This window comes from Trichoderma breve, chromosome 5 (assembly GCF_028502605.1).
Source record: "Trichoderma breve strain T069 chromosome 5, whole genome shotgun sequence".
Taxonomy (NCBI): Eukaryota; Fungi; Ascomycota; class Sordariomycetes; order Hypocreales; family Hypocreaceae; genus Trichoderma; species Trichoderma breve.
This window is the reverse complement of record NC_079236.1, coordinates 3,332,321-3,351,110: the sequence shown is the minus strand read 5'-3', so window position 1 is coordinate 3,351,110 and position 18,790 is coordinate 3,332,321. Positions and strand designations below refer to the sequence as shown.

The window sequence follows — 18,790 nt, the reverse complement described above, 5'->3', positions numbered from 1 at the left end:
AACAAATCACCAACCAACCAACTACACCTTCAAAATGGCGACCCCCGGCAACCTCTACGTCACAATGCAGCCTCACGACGGCCTCTCGCTTGACCAGTTCCACGAATGGTACAACAACGAACACGGCCCAACGCGACTGCGCCTCCCGCAAATCTTCAGCAACGGCCTCCGCTATCGAGCCGCAGATGGCAAGCAGCCCGAGTTCCTCGCCGCCTACGATGTCACGGACATGGCGCATCTCGAGACCGAGACTTACTTGACCCTGCGTGCAAACCGCTCCCCGAGAGAAGCAGCTACTATTGGCCAGGTCGACGTGAAGCGCTATTTCTACGACTTGGTTCATGTCGAGGAGTCTCCGCTCTTTATGCTAGTCGAGAAATTGACGGATAACGAGGCAGAAGGTCTCGTGGCTGTAGCTACCGAAGTCACTCTCAAGGATACCCCCGAAGCAAGCGATCTGTTTCGGAAGTGGTTTGTCGAGGAGCATGTCGGCTTTATGTCCAAAATCCCCGGCTGGCTAAGAAGTCGCCTGTTCAAGACCTCGAGTCTTGAGCCCGACCAGCCTACAAAGTACCTGTCCTTCCATGACTTTGCCAAGGAAAATGGACTCCAAGAGGCAGAGAAAAACGCTGCCACTTCCTCATTGAGCAACGACGACTTTGAGAACTCCGTCGCATCCAGGAACAGGCGCATATACTCTCTCTTCTACACCTTTGGCCCAGCTCCAAGAGACTTAGACCACTTGTCGAGGCTCCCTACAACAGCATCGTTCACTACATCAGACTCCAAGACATCCACCGTCGCCAGCCCAACCCCCGTCATCAACTCTTTCATCACCACCCCAGACAATCTCTCCATTCCCTACCGTCTTGAAGGAAATCCCTCCCCCGATGCTCCCACCATCGCCTTCTGCAACTCCCTCCTCACATCCCTCCACATGTGGGACGCCTTCATCGAGATCCTCAAGGTCAATCGCCCTCTTCTCCGCATCCTCCGCTACGACACCCGTGGCCGCCATTCCATCCCACAACCACCCGTCTCCGCCACTCTCGACACCCTCGCCGACGACCTCCTCACCGTCCTCGACGCTCTCCGTATCCCAAAGCTGCACACCCTCATAGGCGTATCCATGGGCGGCGCCACAGCCCTCAAATTCGCCCTCAAATATCCCACTCGCCTCCACCGTCTCATCGCATGCGACTTCAACGCCTCTTCCTCTCCAGCAAACTCCCAAGCATGGAAAGACCGCGTCGCCATGGCTGAGCAAGACTCCGGTCGAGGCATCAAGGACCTGGCCGACCGCACCGTCGCCCGCTGGTTCCACCCTGCTTCCATGGAGAAACCCGAGCTCGTCAAGTTCATGACCGACATGGTTGCTGAAAACGACGTCGAGGGATTCAAGCACAGCTGCACGGCTCTTTCAGATTATGATATGAAGCCCGACATGCCCGCTAGCCACCTTCCCTGTGTTTTTGTCGTCGGAGAGGGAGATGCGAATGGAGCACTAGTCAAGGCAATGGATGGATTCAAGGGTCTCTACGGAGATGGCACTGAACTCAGGATTGTTCCCAACACAGGACATTTGCCCATGACCGAAGACCCACAGGCATTCTGGGAAGCTATCCAAGATGTAGTATACCAATTGTAACGATTAATTTTGGATCGAGATCTGTACATCTGTGAAAAGATAGAAAACTAGAATATGTATAAAAAGGGGTGTAGTCAATAAAGTTAACAATAATAAACGTCCAATTCTTTAGGGTATTTCTAAACTCAATAATGCTATTTTACAGCTCGCGTTTCCCTTGCTTTCCAGGTGCCTTTTGACCATGCGTTGTATAAAAACCGTACTCCATTTGCGCCTGAGCCCCAGGATTCCATTCCGTGATACAAATCATCCAACTCCTAAAATCACCTGACTGCTGAATCACAAACTGAATCACAAGTACCGCCGCCATTACATCCGCCTCCAGTCCACCTCAAACGTAAACTCAAAAGAATTGTCTGGGTTGCCAAAGATAAATGGCACATTGGCAGCTACCACGTTTGGGCTCACCGGCTTTGCGTTTCGTGACTTCCGGCGAAGCCGCTGCCGACGCAGCGCATGATCTTCGTACATCATACGCTTGTTACGACCCTTGGGAGCTGGTGGTACAGGTTGCGTCTTGAGCGATACTGGCGGGGCAATATCCCACTCGCATGCCAAAACACCAAATCGCACCTTTTCGGGGCTTTTGTGACGACTCAGTTGGCTTGCCTTGGCGTATCGGATGAATCTGTCTTGTAGCCACTCCTGCATTCGGAGGACCTGTGGCTTCATGTCCCAAGCTTTGCTGTCTGCTTCGTAGTATGTTCGGGGGCCGCATTTGTATTTGCGCGGTGGCCAGTTGTCTGTTATATATGAGAATGAGAATCGCTGGAATGTGGTAGCAAGCCCTTTAAAGGTCAAAATACTCACCGGTATCAGGATTTGATGGCACCGCCTTGCGCAAGAGGAAGTAATCCACAAAATAAAACTCCTCCAGATTGGGTAAATGCCTTGCCAGAAAGTGGTAGAGGTGGTTCGGATAGATGACGCTGTTGTTCGCGGCTTCATGGACGAGTCCGCATAAGGGACATACTGAGGGCACTGGCTTCTCCTGCCACTGGTGGCAGTATCGCACCGCCACCCGTCGAATATTGTCCAAGCTGGGACAATTGGGGTCGATGTCGTAGCTGCATCCGCTTTCAAAAAGCTCAGAAGGGAAATATTCCAGAAATATGATGTCAGATGAGCCTGCCAAGGTCACCAGCTTGCCGCTGCTGGAGCGAACAGCTCCTTTCTTGCGCATCAGGTTGTTCACCATGTCGTGAGACTCTCCACATGTCGTGAGGAGCGCTGCGAGCTGCTTGTTAAGGCCATGATAACTGGAAATGTCGGACTTTTGGTTTGCTGACATAGGGACGAGGCGCGTATCCCACAACCGCCGGGGAGCAACTTCATTCTTGACCTCCAAGGCGATCTCGTCGAGGTCGTCGCTCTTGTTGGAGCCACTATCGGAAATGGCCTGTGAAAAGGGCCTATTCAACGACACCCATCTCCAGTTCCGGCCCCTGCTCTCTAGTTTGACGAAGCTCATTCCCGGGGTCGATACGGCCTCTCTCCATATCTGCTGACGGAGCTCAGGCGGAAGGCGGGGGAAAGGCGAAAACGTTCGATGTTCATCGGGAATCTCGAATTTGATGTGAGGGGAGTCCATGGTGTGCCGCAGTCGCAGCAAACGTGATAGGTGATACAAGAATGAGGAGATAGAGAAGGCCGCCTGAGCAAAGGTGAAAGGAAACGGAAAAGGCGATGAGAGCCCTAGGAGTCTGGAGAAAAAGTAGAAGTGAGTAATTTAGGGCGATTTGCAGGATGCAGCGTTCGATATTCTTGTGCGCGAGAGCTGCCCAACGGGATCGGAATCTTTTGGGTACAAAGAGTTAAAATAGTCTACCTGCCGATGACGTACTAAAAGCTGCATGTGCCTCTGCTGAGAGAAAAAGGAGGAAGAAGAACAGGAACAGTTGCAGTGAACGGGTTTCGGAGTGCAAATCGTGAGATGACGGTGATGATGTTGGAACGATCGTAAATATGGGTGGCAGAGGAAAAATATGGGAAGCTGAGCCGAGCTGAGCTGGAAGAAAAGATAAGATGCCGATGCCTAAATATGCGGGAGACAGAAAGAAGGAATCATCCGAATCATTGAGAGCTTGAAGGCATCAATCACTCGTGCCATGTGAATGAGGTACATGTTGGCCCACAGTAGGCGCAGCTGGTACCTGATGGGTTTGTACTGTGTGGTGATGCTGAATAGCGGTGGCTTACAGAAACTTGGAAGGCGTCGGGGAAAGTTAGCGGTGAGTTTAGTGGACGCCACCTGCTATAGTTTAGCACATGCCACAGTGCAGTACAGTGCGTTCTCTTAGGTAGTGGTGCACACATGCTTCTAATAATTGCGGCCCAATGATTAGGTTTGGTCCAGATCAGCCTCATATTCAAATCTTTGTTCAACCTGATGGTTCCTTTCACATACTCAACGAATAGAAAGGGTTATCTGATACTATTGCGATCGAAATGACATATATCTTCTACCATCATGCACTAGCAAAGAAAGCACGATTTTATACATATTGCTGGGAGGGAATATGGCCTCGTGGAGTGCTCAAGTCGATCGTGTCTGCCAACATCGTTTGACGTCGAGTGAATCATTAACTCGTGCAAACATAAAATTATGTCCTCATCAGGATCTCTCGCATGCAGTTGATAGTATGTCGACTTGCTCACCAGATAATCTGATACAGGTACTTGCAAAAACCAGAGTGAATCCAAGCGCGTCACCACAAATTCACTCGTGGCGGCGCGATTCACTGCAACTGATCTCTTAGATGGCTAAGGTCTGGGCCTCCATCTTTGAATTTACTTTTTCTTCAGCTTCGAACTTTAGGATGCGGCCAGTGGGCTTGACGAATAGAGACTCAGGATGCTGAAAGATTATGGATGCGCATGACCTGTCGCTGCACCAAAGATATTAATACATACAGCATGTAATTAAGGCATCGAATGCATGCATAATGCATAACCTAATTCTTCATGGCTCATCCACCCCCCGGTCCCTGTTCTAGGCGGCAGTATTCTCTAGCCTCTTCATCTTCTTGTCAGATCACAGCACACATGCAGCCTGCCGTCAATCGGGATGGGAGTGGACATGCAGGCTTCAGGAGAGATCAAGGCAAGACAAAGGCCACCAGACTAGCAGGTTGCCACCACCGAATTTGGAACAAAGCACATGGAGCTGAATGGAAAGGCTTGGAGCATCTGCTCTGGAGAGATCCCAGCCAACGGGTCGCTGCATACGAAACAACCTGATACTCCAGAGCCAGCCGCGCGGATACATTCGTGGTAGCAAAAGCGCCCAGCCATCAACATTAGTGCTCATCTTGTGGCCTTGATCGCAACGCCCGAAACTCGCCTGTCATCTAACTTACATACCGAGAGTTTCAGGTCAAGCTCAGCAAACAAATGCCATTTGATCATAGACCCAGGACAGTGGTACGGGCTGGTAGTGCGCTGTAAATAATGGGTATCTTGCAGATTCCAGGTGAAGATTCGGAGCGCAAGATGCCCCGTGCCATAACGGGCGACGTTTCGTGGAAAGCGGGCTGAGCCAAGCAAGTCATTGAATCTGATCTGTGCTTGTGCAATGTGAAGCCACATACAACAGCCGTCGCTCAGCAATAGGAGCTGAGTGTTCCTGGGTCCTTCAACCATACATGCTTAGTTAAAAGTGCATGGTTACCCAGCCTCTCAAGGATCGCTCTGTCAAGGAGTCCCACAGATACCATCGGGCGACTGCTCACCATCTTGCTACCTTCCAAGTACCAGCTCGGCCAAGTGACATGGACGGATTAATGGTGCTGCCTACAGGTTAGCTGGCTTGTCATGTAGTACAGCGAGCCTTGCTAAGGTAGCTATTGAGTCCAGGCCACAGGCTCCAGACAAGGCGAAAGAGTTGAATGCAACGTCCGCGTAGATGACTTGAGATAACCTCAAGATAAAGAGCTCTCTAAAAATCTTCCAGAGCATGGCTTGCGCTATCCCAAAACTGTGAATGGATGTGCAGGTAGCCGCATCCGCGCCGCGGAACTGTTCAAAACGTTGCAATCTAAATCCAGCCCCGTTCGCCAGCTGAACCTTAAGGCCTCCATCAAAACAAGAGCTAGAGAATTCCACATTGTCCCGGCCTTTCGGATCCCCCCGCGGATCACCGAGTCGTGTTTCCTGGATCTCAACCCCTGTACCTTGTAAATCCTGTTTCCACATCCGGAGGACTCCACATAGTTCTCTTTTATGTAATTCAGATACTTGCATTAACTACAAGTATATTATAAAAGTCTTTAAGAAGCAGGAGTAGGCCACCAAAGAAAGCGAATTCTATTCACAGAACTCGTGCCATTCAAACGTGAGAGCTACGCAGTATAAGAATGGCTCGTGACCGTCTCACACTGCGAATCACATAGACGATCTTACCAATCAGGAGGAAGTGGCTTTGATCTCTATTGGGCACTTGTAGTTGTCGCATGTCTCGTACTTATACTTACGCACAGTCTGTGTATGTTCTAGTAGATTGCATAAGATAGTCCACCCCCCTTCAAGTTTCACGGGAACGGGAACGGCAAACCTACCATCCGGTTGATGCCCAATTTGACAGGTTGGCCTGGGCAGGGAGTTGAGGCGTAGCTGCTTGGGAACTGACTGGGCTTGTAGGTTACACCACAGCTAGATGTCTTACTTCTTCCGCTAGTTGAGTGTTCGGCCGAATATTTTAGGATCTAGCAATATCCGATGCTCCTTTCCTTTACACTAATAGGTACATCTTCCGTTTAGTAGACACAACACCGGCAGACTGTAACAACTGATCAATGTAGTTTATGTAAGGGAAATGTAAAGATGTACGAGTGGCTTGAGATATATTTAGAGTATGTTCTGGGTACGTATATGAAGAGCATATATCCCCATGTTCTCAGCCTTAAGCCTCACAAGGGATAAGCCAAGGATGTACTTCTCGCCTACCCTGATCCGTTCGCCCACAAACCAAAATTAGGCCCCGGCTCCTATCAAGCCTAATCTGTAAAGAGAGGGGGATGCGAAAGAGAACCGACAGGGGGCTTTACACGCGAAGAGAAGAGTGTCGAGGAGCGCTGAGCTTGATGCAGCTGTTGGAGAGGTCTCTCTCGTCCCTATATATTCTACCTCCCCTCATATGTCACGTCATTAGCGACACAGCCCTTGACTCTTGACTATACCACCTATTTTATTGGATTTACGCCATAACTCAGTTCAAAGTCCCGTCCGTTTACTGTTGGAACTATTTGTATAGCAACCGTTACGGCTTTGCAACCATGTCTCCTTCATCGACCCGCGCTGTTGATGGTAGTAACTCGTATGTATTGTCTTTACAGTGGCTTCAGCCCTTTATTCGCAATTATAGTACCCCAATTTCGAACTATTCATCACTTTTCCCTGCACTGCGCTACATAGCTGTTCAAGGATACCTGTACTAATAACAACGCCACCTAGTGCCACCGATTCCGAAAATACCACAGCCAACAGCCAAATTATCATCGTCCACCACATTCTCGATAATTCCACATATAACCTTGATCGATTTCTTGGCTACGTTGGGGAGGTACCCACGGACCAACAACGGTCGCCGCCTGGGTTTGGAGCAACGCAAGGAAGAGCTGATACTGAAGCGGAAGTTGAAACTAGAGAAAAGGAGCGTATTTCGACACAACTCCAGGTATTTGACGCAAAGTTTAGTTCTTGCAGCGCCGTATCTCGTCGCCAGAGGAAATAATGGTAAAGAATCGCATGATAGTTGGCTTATTGTATAGCTTATGAAGGCCAGATAAAAAGGTCAATTATTGATGTACAAGCATTTAGGCAGAACATCCTTACTATGAAGAGAATCTTGCGAAAATCACTCTTAGGATAAGCTGAGTTATGAGATGTCTATATTTAAATACCTGTGTCAAGCTGCCTTGTTATGCATCTGAGTTATGCATATCTCATGTGATCTTACAAAGCTTAGTCATGTTGATCAGAGCAGGGGATGTATTTAAGCTATGGATCCTCAAGCCCCGCCCCCGCTCGAACGATCCGATCCCATCTCCACCCAACATCACTTCTAAAGGATATACCCGACACTAATACTTGCCTAACATGGCAGCTCAGTCAACTGAATTCCACCAATTTTCCCGTCTGCCTCCAGAAATTCGTCTGCAAATCTGGTTCAACTGTCTTCCTCACAGGGTCGTACAAAGAGACGACCCTCTCTCTTCTGGAGATATCCAAAGAGAGCAGATGTGCTGGTCTCTGCGATCGTCTCAACGGAATGCTTCCCTGCCGCTCATTGCCTCCGTTTGCCGCGAATCGCGGGGCGTAGTGAGAAAATGGGGCAAGTTGGTCTTGCAGGACTACTGGTTCAATCTGGGGCCTATATGGGTCCAGCCTCGCCTGGACTTTTACAACCTTAACTGCAATGGCATGTCGTGCTGGGAAGGCGATGATATTCACATCGTCATGGAGTTTTTCGAGGAGGGGTTTAGTCGATTGGACATGATGCCGCTTGCGCTGAGAGCAGAGTATTTTTTCCAATTCAGCCTGGATCCGCCACCAGAACTCGATGAGTTTTCAGACTACCCTCATCTTGAAATCTACGAGAGAGCGAGACCGCGCGGCATGCCCAGTATGGACGACCCATACAATGAGTTTGCGAAAATTTCAGAGAGACCATTTGCGAGAGTTTCTCAATCTGCTACCTTGGCTTTCATCTGCATTCATGCCACTGAAGCGCAAGCTGCAGAGTCTGGTCTCTTCGGCCTACTTCTCGATGCGCCCGTACAGCTGGTGGATTGCGATGACGAGAAAAGGCTAAGGGCATTCCATGATCTCTTTACAAACGGCCGCCGCTCCAACAACAAAAGACTCCATGTCCGCAAGCAATTTGACTCCATCTTGGCGCCCGACTTCAAGTGTCGAGTGCAAAACTGGAGGGAAAAGGTGGATTGGCTTATGATGACCTACGCGTGGCTGCGAGCGAAATATAGCAATAAACATTTCATTCCAATCGATGGGGATCCAGGTTTGGCCTGGAGTCCACCACTTATGGATGACCACGCCATTCTCTACATGAACAACAAAGAAGAGCCGAAGAAAACAAACGTGTTCAATGACCGACACCCATGGGTGATACAAGCGAAGAAAGAGTTACCAAGAATCACACCGAAGATACAGTTTATTCTTTGCACCGATGAATGTGATGCAGACGACGATATTAGCATGGAACGCGACATGGGTATTCCGCGTGGCGGTCACAGTCCCTGGTTTAGGACCAAACTTACATATGCTGATCTTCCAGAAATTCCATAAATTATAGATAAGACTTGTGATAGATTAATACACAACAAGTTTTGCTGGGCCTGAAAGTAGAACGTTGGCGGAGCTATCTACTAGTCATTAAAGATCACCCGTAGCTCTCATGCTTTCTTCACTATGAGCAATCTTGAGATGCCAAGAAGGTGTCATGTACTAACCAGCCAAACTCTACCACGTTGGTTTAGACAGGAAGATGCCCACGAAGAACTGTCCGCCTTGTTTGATGAAATCTAGCCGTTGTATCCGTCACTCGTAAGACTAACATGCATTGGACATGCCACTAACACTCACTTAGCCTACTTGGCATTGGTTGTTTCAGCTGAGCTGTTCGCGGATAGTATCAGAGGCAGTGCAAGAAATGGCATTGGAACAAATGTTATCTATAAGGCGCAGCCAATTTGAAAGTGGAAATCGCCGAAGGGTGGAAATATCGCGCATACCAATGGTCGGAAATAGGTTCAAGTTCGCACGAGTATCTGATGATACACCCACGAAAATAATCAACAAAATGGCTACAGAACTTAATCATTATATCGGAATTGGATATGATGCTGCGGCTGTGTTCGATCTTGACGAATAGCGAGACACAGTCTGGCATCATGTCCCAGCATTACTAACAACTAGACTCAACTACATCCGCGCAATATACAGGTAGATTTCAGCTTCCATCTGAACAACATTTAAACTAACGTCTTGGTGAGTACAAATCAAGCATAGTCTCCCAAAACAAAGCCTGCCATCAACATTGCAATGAGTACATATATAATTTGCATATCCAACTTGGTTGAAATCGATCCGCCAGACGTAGTGGTGGTAGACGAAGCTGCCCCGCTCGACGTGGTGGTAGATGAAGCCGTCTCACTAGAGGTCGTGGCCGAGGTACCTGTCCCGCTAGATGTGGTAGCAGATGAAGGCGTCCTGGTAGATGTGGAATTGTCATGTAAATGCGGAGGAGGATCAGGATAATGATGAAGAACGGGATCCCTCCAAGGATCTCCACCAGACATGCAAGCCCAAGTAACTCTAGGGATTCTTTCAGGCGTAGGATCCATTCCCCTGCTGAAGCCCCAAACTGTAGCCACGAGGTAGGTCCTATTGTAGGCCAGTTCTCGGGCAACGGGATCAAGATGGTCATGCTAGCCAGTTCCAATACGCCAGCCGTATTGCTGCGGGTTTGAGTTTGTCTGCAGAGGCCCAAGCATCGGATCCGCCAGAGAAGTGCTGTTGATAGCTAAGAAGTAGTCAGAAAAGGCTGCAATTTGCGTGTGCTCTTAGTATACATACTCAAAATATCTTGGCGAGAGAATCCGAATGTGCCGACGCAACTTTGAGGAATAGGATCAGCTATGCGCTGGGAGCACATAGAATCCTTATTCTTATAGCCCCAGTCGTCAGTCAAAGCAGCGGCGAGGTCATTCTTGCAATCCAAGGGGAGTGCGTCACAGGTGTTTTCATCTCCAGATTCCTTTATCTTGGCATTTGTCGAGATGAAGATGTGGCGGCAGATGTACCATGAAGGGTGCATGGGCAAAGCTTTTCCATTAGACTTCATCCCCTTGGGGATGTTAAAGGTGAACCCCGTCAGGACGGTGGTCGACTTGTTCCCAGCGGCTTCATCCATGAAAAAGTCATCAGATATCATCAAGCCCATCGTGTGAACTTCGTCAATGATGCTTCTTTCCTGGATAAGGCTCAGTCCAATTGTAGCCGGGGAAAGAAGTTACGTGTGATGTCAAGGGCTTGACAAATGCCTCCGACACTCTCGGCCAAGAGAGATTAACGACATTGCTCGAGTTCATAAAGAACTCGGTATTGTCCAAATAAACAGGAGTGAAATTAGTAGCATTCATCTTTGCTGGATGATTGAAGTAAGAGGCGACAAACCCAAATTGCTAGTAGGGAACAAGGGGGAAGAGAGTTTATAAATACTCATCTCTCTTCCAAAGAGCGATGGAACAAGGACGGCGTGATATGCTTGGACTCTCTTATCATGGGCGAGGCTGAGCCTGCCACGTGAAAACTGTAGGATCTTGGCGCATCTACGCGAGCCCAATGGGTCGAAGTGAAGTGACTATATTCCCAAACGCGAGATTGGGTATATCCGTTTTCGTGTAGGTCCGTAATACGACTCCTCTCGAAGAACTAACATAAAGATTATTTCTCCACCGAATACATTTTATGGTTAAACGAACTATCCATTTAACCTTAAAAAGAAATCGCCAAACCAAAGATCCTTGCATCAAGCCGCATTGGGCTGTACTAAGGAGCACGCAGCGTGGCTGTGTGGCGCCGCCATAAACACCTGGCACAACCAGCAGACATATGACTGTCTTGACCTTTCTGCCTTACATGTACACGTATGTAGCCCCTTTGCGGCATTCGGCATTCTGTCTCCGCAGAAACTTCAGGTAGGTATCTGTAGAAAGCAAGTTTGTACTACCATATTCCCTCTAAAGGCTGTACAGTAGGTATTCCCAGAATTAGCCCTGTTTTCGACGGGATAACTAATTGGCTACATGTGACTTCCTCACGTTAGCATGACACCCAAAAGTTCGGTATGTGTACTACCATCCTGACCTTAAGCTCTTTTATACCTCATATAACCTACGCCGATTGGTTCACAGTAGACGGAGGAATATCTCCGATTAATTCCTGCTAGGCTCAGAGAATGGCCGTAGTATGCAAAGAGCCAAACGACACTTATGCGCGGCGAAATTGAATCTCGGGATGGCTATAAGCATGATTCATTGTTCATTGGCTTAACCACAAACATGATTCAGTCTTTCGCTCATACTTCATATTAATTGACTCAGGCAACTAGCTGACTATGAATGTCATAATCTGTTGTATTTATCCATAGGTCAATTCATCCTTGTCGAAAGTCAAAGGATGAGATCCTATCGCGAGAGAACCCCTCAGTGGCCCAGAGCATATCAACTGTTCCGCGTATCTTAAATACTGTCTTCCGTCTGGCCTCTTCATCAATTGCTATCACCATCTCCTCTCTTGTCAGTGGCATTGTCATTTTCTACCTCGGTCCTGCACCTTTAACACTCTTCAACCGTTTATCTTTTGTACACATCTTCTTTAACATGTCCGAATTATCAACTCGTGTCGCCTATAACGGTAGCAATGTGTGAGTATTTTTTAGAGAATGCTTCATTTATCCCTTTCCTTATTTTAGTGAGACTTGTCCCTGTCATGGATGGAACGGGTACATTTACGTCTATATTTCTCTGGCCTTTGTTTATAGCTATCTCCCAGTACAGAGGTAATATTCTCGCTATCCGCTCATAATCGATATCATGGCACAGAAGGCTTGGCAAGTTTACATATATACTATAACATATGTCTTAAAACTTTTCAGGCACGACCAGAAAATACTAATTTATGACAGAATCAACGCTAAAACTGCTACCAGCATCACCGGTTCGTCTGACGACCACAGTTCCTTGTACAGCCTCAAACGGTTCCTTGCAGAGCCAAGTCACACAATAGGTTATGCACCAGTACAGACTCCGGCCGAAGCGGAAAAGCGTACGCTTGAAGAGCTGCGCAATTTCGAAACTAAATTTTCCTCGAACAACAACGCTGTACAGCGCAGCTATAGGCTTGGAAACTAGGCCGCTGCACATGGGTGTATGCGAATATGCAACCGATTGGAGATATATATGCTTGTGTATACAGACTTCGTTATGTAGATATGTGATGCGTTATAGTATGGCTATTCAAGTACAAACATTGGACTTGTTCTTGTCAACAACTATCTGTGCCCAAACTTGAAATGATCATAGACCCAGTCCAATGCCCAACTAGCACCCTTTTTTGACCCTATCGTCGGTCAGTTGTGAGTTTGTGCTTACAAAGTAGCCTGTAACCACTAGGATGTCTTGCTGCTATATCATGCTCGCTCTACTATTCCTACTAATTAAATATTCTCATTAGCTTCTGCCTTTCCCTTCTGTCGCCGGGATTCAACATTGGCCCCTAGGTAATATACAAGAGCTATTATATATATATTTGTAAGCGTAGGGCGAGAAGCAGTGCATTGGCACTTTTCTTTTGGATCCTCTTGCATTCAATAGTTTACAACCTAATGCTGTTCCCTTATGGGTCGAACAATGGCATATAACGACTTCAGCCTCACTACGCATTAAGTTGTATTACCATAATGCAGTCACCCTAAGCTCCACAGGCAAGCATCGCAAACCCCTTGTGCTTTTGGTTTTGGGTAATGATGAGATATTGCGGAATTGTCTCTAAAAAAGATGTCCACCGCACGCAGTGCGACTGTCTGACGCATAGACAAAGGTTCGGTGTCACCTTTACCGGTGTGGCTTTCTCGTCACATCACGAAAAAAAAAAAAAGAACAAGGGTCCCTTCTCCACACACAAGGCAACAAAGGCGACAAACGCAAAGGAGGGCAGCCCGGAGCCACCTCCGTCGCTCCTATATGGACCGACTAGGCAGCCGGGCTCGTCTAATTTTCCTCAGATTGCCCCTCGTTATTGGTTTAGAACCCGCTCAAGACCATTGGTGGACTCTTTTGGGCCTGTAACACAACAGCCCAGCAGGATTATATGTATTTTGGCTACCTTTGCTTTGACTTGTGTAGCGTCGCTTGCACTAGTCCATATATACGTGTACCTATCCCCACAAGCCGACTATCAGGTACTGGACTAGTCACAGGAGGAGCTGTACGGCTTCAGAATGCGAGCAGTATCAGTATATGTGTACGCGGGCTGCCTTCATATTGCCTGAACCGCTAACACGCCCAAACATTGGGGGCGCCCACTTGCGGCCGCAGACTAGTACCATAAGAATCGTTTGGTAACACGTACATCAGATACAAACTACATATTTAGAACCAGACAATCCTTGACGGTCTATGGTTTGGCCCAGCTCTTCCCGTGCGTAAATGCCTTGTAGTTCGCCTCCCTCTCTAACGTGTTGCCTTAGTTTTTATAAGATATAGGTCACGTACGACCTTAACCCGTGTCACAATCTCATGCTTCAATGTGATCAATACGTCTAAGCAGGCTCATGCATTAGCACTAGGCAACCCATTTGCGGAGTGCATATCTCACCGGAAAGGCTGGTCTCAGCATAGTGCGATTTTATTACCTACATAGCCGGTTATACCGATGAGGCAGATACGCGGAGTCGATGCCCCAGAGCTGTATTAGTGTATGAAGGAATAGATGAGAAAAGCTAATATGAGTACTGTTAACATTAAAGTGTATAGTGGTAGGAGCAGGGTACCTATATATGTAGATATGGTGCAATATCCAAGTTGAAGGAGATATTGATGGGTAGCACATCCAGAGAGATGAAATGACCCGAGCTTCTCTTCTGCATGGAGATGCCCCTGGCCCTTGAGGCACGTACGCCTAGATGCAAGTATCTAATGTATTAGCCCTAAACGAAGACAACGGTTATTACCGAGACTAACACGTGTGTGTGATGAAGGTGCAGATGCAGATGAAACTTTCTTTGGGTTTGTATTGCATTTTTTCCGTGTTTCCGGATGCCCGTGGGTCGATTCGCCTCTGATGTGGAAAAACTACACAAAATATATATAAATATACGACTTGTTTAGTAATTCTTTGTCTTTCAATTAATCATCCCCATTATTATCATTTATTATCCCATTATCACATCTTATAGCATCTCCATGTCTAGACTTACGTCGCTTTCCAAACTTCCAAAACAATAGGAAACTGTATTACTGCTATAGCGACGTGGGACTCTGGCGTCCTAGACAACGAGTGATTGATTACATTGTGGTTTCTGTCTTTTATACTTTGGCTTTATTCTCTTTGCTTCATCTTGTGGAATTTCGTTGCTCAACTCGAAAGGACTGCTGCCTTGGGTCGATAGTACGTCGAGGGCACCGCCTTGTGATATTACATGAGCTTGTCATAGGATGGCTCATCATGTATATAACGTACGGTCCGATACTCCGTATGTGTGTGCGTATTGCGTATTTGCATCATAGGCGCACCTTCAATTGCTCTCTTTTTTCTTCCCCGCCTAACAGATCCCTGCACTGTCTAGCAAACCAGTTTCCCTCGTGCCGTACTGTAAGCAGCAGCCCCTTTGTTATCTGCAGGAATTATTTATTAGCAAAGTGACTGTGGATTTTTCTCTTCGTTTTCACTAACAATCCTTATTATATTCCGAGAAGATTGTCAGCCAAGGTTCCAAGAGTTGGTGTCGCAGTGGGTAACACAAATAGAGACGGGAAATTTTTCGCCAACTATTCGTTTGTCGCTATGTCCGGTTCATCAACGCGTCGTGCTTCCAATGGCAGCAACATGTAGGTAGTGTTTCGGAATCTTTTCCCCCTTTCTCATCTCTCTCTTTTCTTTCCATAATAGACCATTGCTTCCTCTTATGCGTGCTGCAAATGCATTGCATAGTGCTCTTGCTTCGTCCAGTTAATTGCAGATCAATCTCAGACAGAGTGCATAGCAAAGACGTCTTTGAGATCCTCTGGATCAGGCCCATGATACATCTGAGGCCTTGGGACGTGATTGTCTCTTCGCTATATACATAGTAAAGAGCTAACAAGATGATTGTTAGTAACAAAGAGGCCTCGGCCATCATAAACGACGCCCAGTCAGTCACTCAATCTGCTGAGAAGAGGGATCTCTCCTACAGCCTTATGCGTTACCTGTCGGATGAAAATTATACGCTAGGATATAGGCCAGCACGCAGCTCTGTTGAATCAGAAGAGCGTATGGCTGAAGAACTGTGTAACTTTGACACTCAATTCTGCTCAAGTGGCGACCCTCCTCATGGAAACTAGAAGCCAATGAAGAACTGTGCTGCTGCCTGCAAGGGTGCACATCCATAGAACTCGTCAGTAATTCTTTATCTATATATGTGTGATATGTATCTATGAATGATGTGGATATTACTTTTCGACTTCATCTCTTCTTATAATGAGATGATGTTAATGACTTAGAAAGAGATGATTAAGATGGCAGCAGCAGTGATATATGCCTTGAAGCTGACAGCCCCAAAACTCTCAAGGCCATGGAAGGGGGGGGGGGGTCGAGATTTCCTCCGAGTCTCTGGCCTAACAATATTGCTATTGTAGCTGGCTATTCACAGGTGACAAGACATAATTCGTTCTACAGTGATCTTCCGCTAGTCAGTCCTATGTGGCAATTCTCCGCTGACTTGCTTCGAGAGATGAGAGGAGGAGGCGGCCGCCGTGTGTGTCCTCAGGAGGCTTCACAAGCGTATTACGAGACTGGAGATGGCTATGATTGGGCCAAACTGGGTGGGGTTCAAAAAGCCACTCAAAAAATAAGTAGGTTTTGTCTCAAATTTACATAGTAAATTTGAGACAAAACCTACTTATTTTCAACGCACTTATTTAGTGAGTGGGTTATGGAAAGGGCATCCCAGGATTATGGCCAATTAAATCGCCACAAATTGAGTGTACATCAGCTACTGCCAAAGTTAGCCTCGAAGGTAAGTCTCGAAATTTAGATCAGTATGTTGAGCTACATAACGTTAATGATCAACGCGGCGACCAGGCCACCCTTTTGCTGGTAAATAAAGTCCTTTCTTATATCCAGCCATATAGAAACAAGATGGATACAGCTACTTGGGTTGGACTCGCGCTCAATGGGATGAAGTGAGTCGCGCTAACGGCCGCCGGCTTTTGACGGCCCGGCCCTAGAGCCTTGTGCTAGTGTGATACATGCACTTTGTACTTAAGGGGTAAGGACCATCTACATACACAACAGCAAGTAAAGTGTTGAGATAATCATGGACCTACGAACAGAAAGACGTAGGAGGATAATAGCAAAACCCCCCAATGAAATAGAACATAAGACATGAAACGGTGTGACTAAGGTAGAACTACCAGGTATACACATCCAATCGCATGTACTCATGTACTACTGGAGCGTTTCGGACATAGATGTACGCGGCGGATAGCTCGATGCAACGGCGATTGGGATACAATTGCTATGCTCTCTGTACCAGGAGTGTGTAAACGTAGTTGGAGGCCACATAAACGGAGCGCACTATCAAGTAGGCGTGAAGCCACCGTAGTCTGGTCCGGGGGGGAGTTGTATCAAATATGCTTGATAATGTCAGAACTAGCTACACCTAGCCCCAGACTTCGGATCATAAACTGCTACCAAGGTGAGCAGAGCACAGCTGTAAGGGAAACAGGGTGGGTGTTAGAGCAATGAGGCTTCCAGTGGAATCGCTGGCGGAGTGTTAGAGGAAGGAAACCATGTATATAATCAGGTATTAAGGCGATGTATAAATGGCGTTGAGATTGCATACTGAGGCTTTTTCGGGTCTTGTCACGTACCTATCATAGCTAATGGTTTCAGCTTTCTGAACGTCAGTGGATATACATAAGACAACACTACAATATATTTCACAGGAACATCTGATCTATATGCGCTGTAAAAGCTTCCAGGCGGCACTGTGAAGCCTTCTTAAGCAAGGCGGTCTCCCCATGTTTGCCGTGGTTTCTAATGTAGTCCATTATATAAATTTACCCAGGCTTCTTCCGTTCAGAGACTTCTTCTACTCCATTCTCGCCAGTAGCTCGTCTCTGTTCTCCATCTGCGCGTAAACTTACGACGGGTCTAGATACTAGTACAAAAATGGGTTAAGTAACCTATTTACCTAAAGTTGGATGACTATATACAGTTCAACAATGAGTCGGGAAACATCATCGGCTGTCAATAAGAGGCTGGCAATAGTAAGGGATCGTATCTGAGACTTGGAGCGTCCGTTTAGCATCTGATACAAGCCAGTGAACGAGGGCGGCTTCCATGATGAAAGGTCTATCATGCTTGTTATTGAAATGGATCGTTTAGGGAGACCTAAGCAAGTATTAACATTGAGAAGCCAACGCTAAGAATATACTTGTTGGACTCATGTAATATGAAGCTGCTTCTGTCCACCGTGCAGCGTGTATTCACCAACGCTGGCTCTGCGCGCCATGGCCTCTGAGCACGACATCGTGGGTAGCCAACCCCAAGGAGATAATTGGAACACCCAGTCTAATATCAACAACCTACAGGAGATACTTTTCGCTGCTTTTATTATTGTAGACCCCGATATCTAACAAAATACCATTGTCGCGTGTGACATAGCTATGCTGCATTTGACCGAGTGAGTCCATTGACAAGGTCAAAGTGATTAAGGACATTGGCGAGCGAGCCTAAGCCGCAGGAGAAGAAGCGCAAACTCATTCTTAGGAGCTTCACTTTTTGTCAACAAGGCACTTGGTCTTGTTGTAGGAGTTTGGTCTATAGTCAGCACGGGAAGCCCCCAGATCCCTGCAGCCCTGCAGGTATGCAACCATCTTGAGCTGTGTACTCATACTTGACCTGCAGGTATGCAACCTTCTTGAGCTATGTACTTGACCTTGCACACTGTCTTTTGAGCCGGCCATTTTTTCTCCCATTCATTCCCAATTCAACGGAACAGTTACCATCCGCTGACAACCATCAACAGTATCTTGCGACGGATCCCGCTATTATATATATGTCGGGCGAAGTGGGGGGTTTACGTGCAGGTAGATACCCAAACTCCCTCGGTATTGCCATCTCACACACTTTATGCTCTTGCGACGCAGCCGTGGCTCTGAAAGGTTGGCATTTCTTTAATGATATGCACTTGCCATCAAATCAATATCCCCAGCCACTACGAGCTGCAGTAAGGATGGTGGAGCTCTAATGTCGTATTAAGTCGTAGCTCCATAGAACCTAAAGCTGGTATTATTACCTGTCACAGAGCACCTGGGGCGCATTTATCGAATAGCTGCGACTAATCAATATATCTCA

General features: G+C 47.2%; 4 protein-coding genes across 4 annotated transcripts; 2 read left to right on the top strand and 2 right to left on the bottom strand.

Annotated features, from left to right (window-relative positions):
- Positions 1-34: 34 nt before the first annotated feature.
- Positions 35-1,648, top strand: T069G_08636 (alpha/beta hydrolase fold domain-containing protein; the record flags this gene model as incomplete). Its single annotated transcript, XM_056175846.1, has 1 exon — positions 35-1,648. The coding sequence occupies one exon, from the start codon at positions 35-37 to the stop codon at positions 1,646-1,648; it is 1,614 nt and encodes a 537-aa protein (XP_056026795.1).
- Positions 1,649-1,957: 309 nt separating this feature from the next.
- T069G_08635 (uncharacterized protein) lies at positions 1,958-3,239 on the bottom strand (the record flags this gene model as incomplete). The annotated part of the gene is made up of 2 exons (XM_056175845.1): positions 1,958-2,391; positions 2,459-3,239. 2 exons carry the CDS (start codon positions 3,237-3,239, stop codon positions 1,958-1,960), a joined length of 1,215 nt encoding a protein of 404 aa, XP_056026794.1.
- Positions 3,240-7,744: 4,505 nt separating this feature from the next.
- On the top strand, positions 7,745-8,953 carry T069G_08634 (uncharacterized protein; the record flags this gene model as incomplete). The annotated part of the gene is made up of 1 exon (XM_056175844.1): positions 7,745-8,953. One exon carries the CDS (start codon positions 7,745-7,747, stop codon positions 8,951-8,953), a length of 1,209 nt encoding a protein of 402 aa, XP_056026793.1.
- Positions 8,954-10,095: 1,142 nt separating this feature from the next.
- On the bottom strand, positions 10,096-10,610 carry T069G_08633 (uncharacterized protein; the record flags this gene model as incomplete). The annotated part of the gene is made up of 2 exons (XM_056175843.1): positions 10,096-10,190; positions 10,244-10,610. 2 exons carry the CDS (start codon positions 10,608-10,610, stop codon positions 10,096-10,098), a joined length of 462 nt encoding a protein of 153 aa, XP_056026792.1.
- Positions 10,611-18,790: the final 8,180 nt, after the last annotated feature.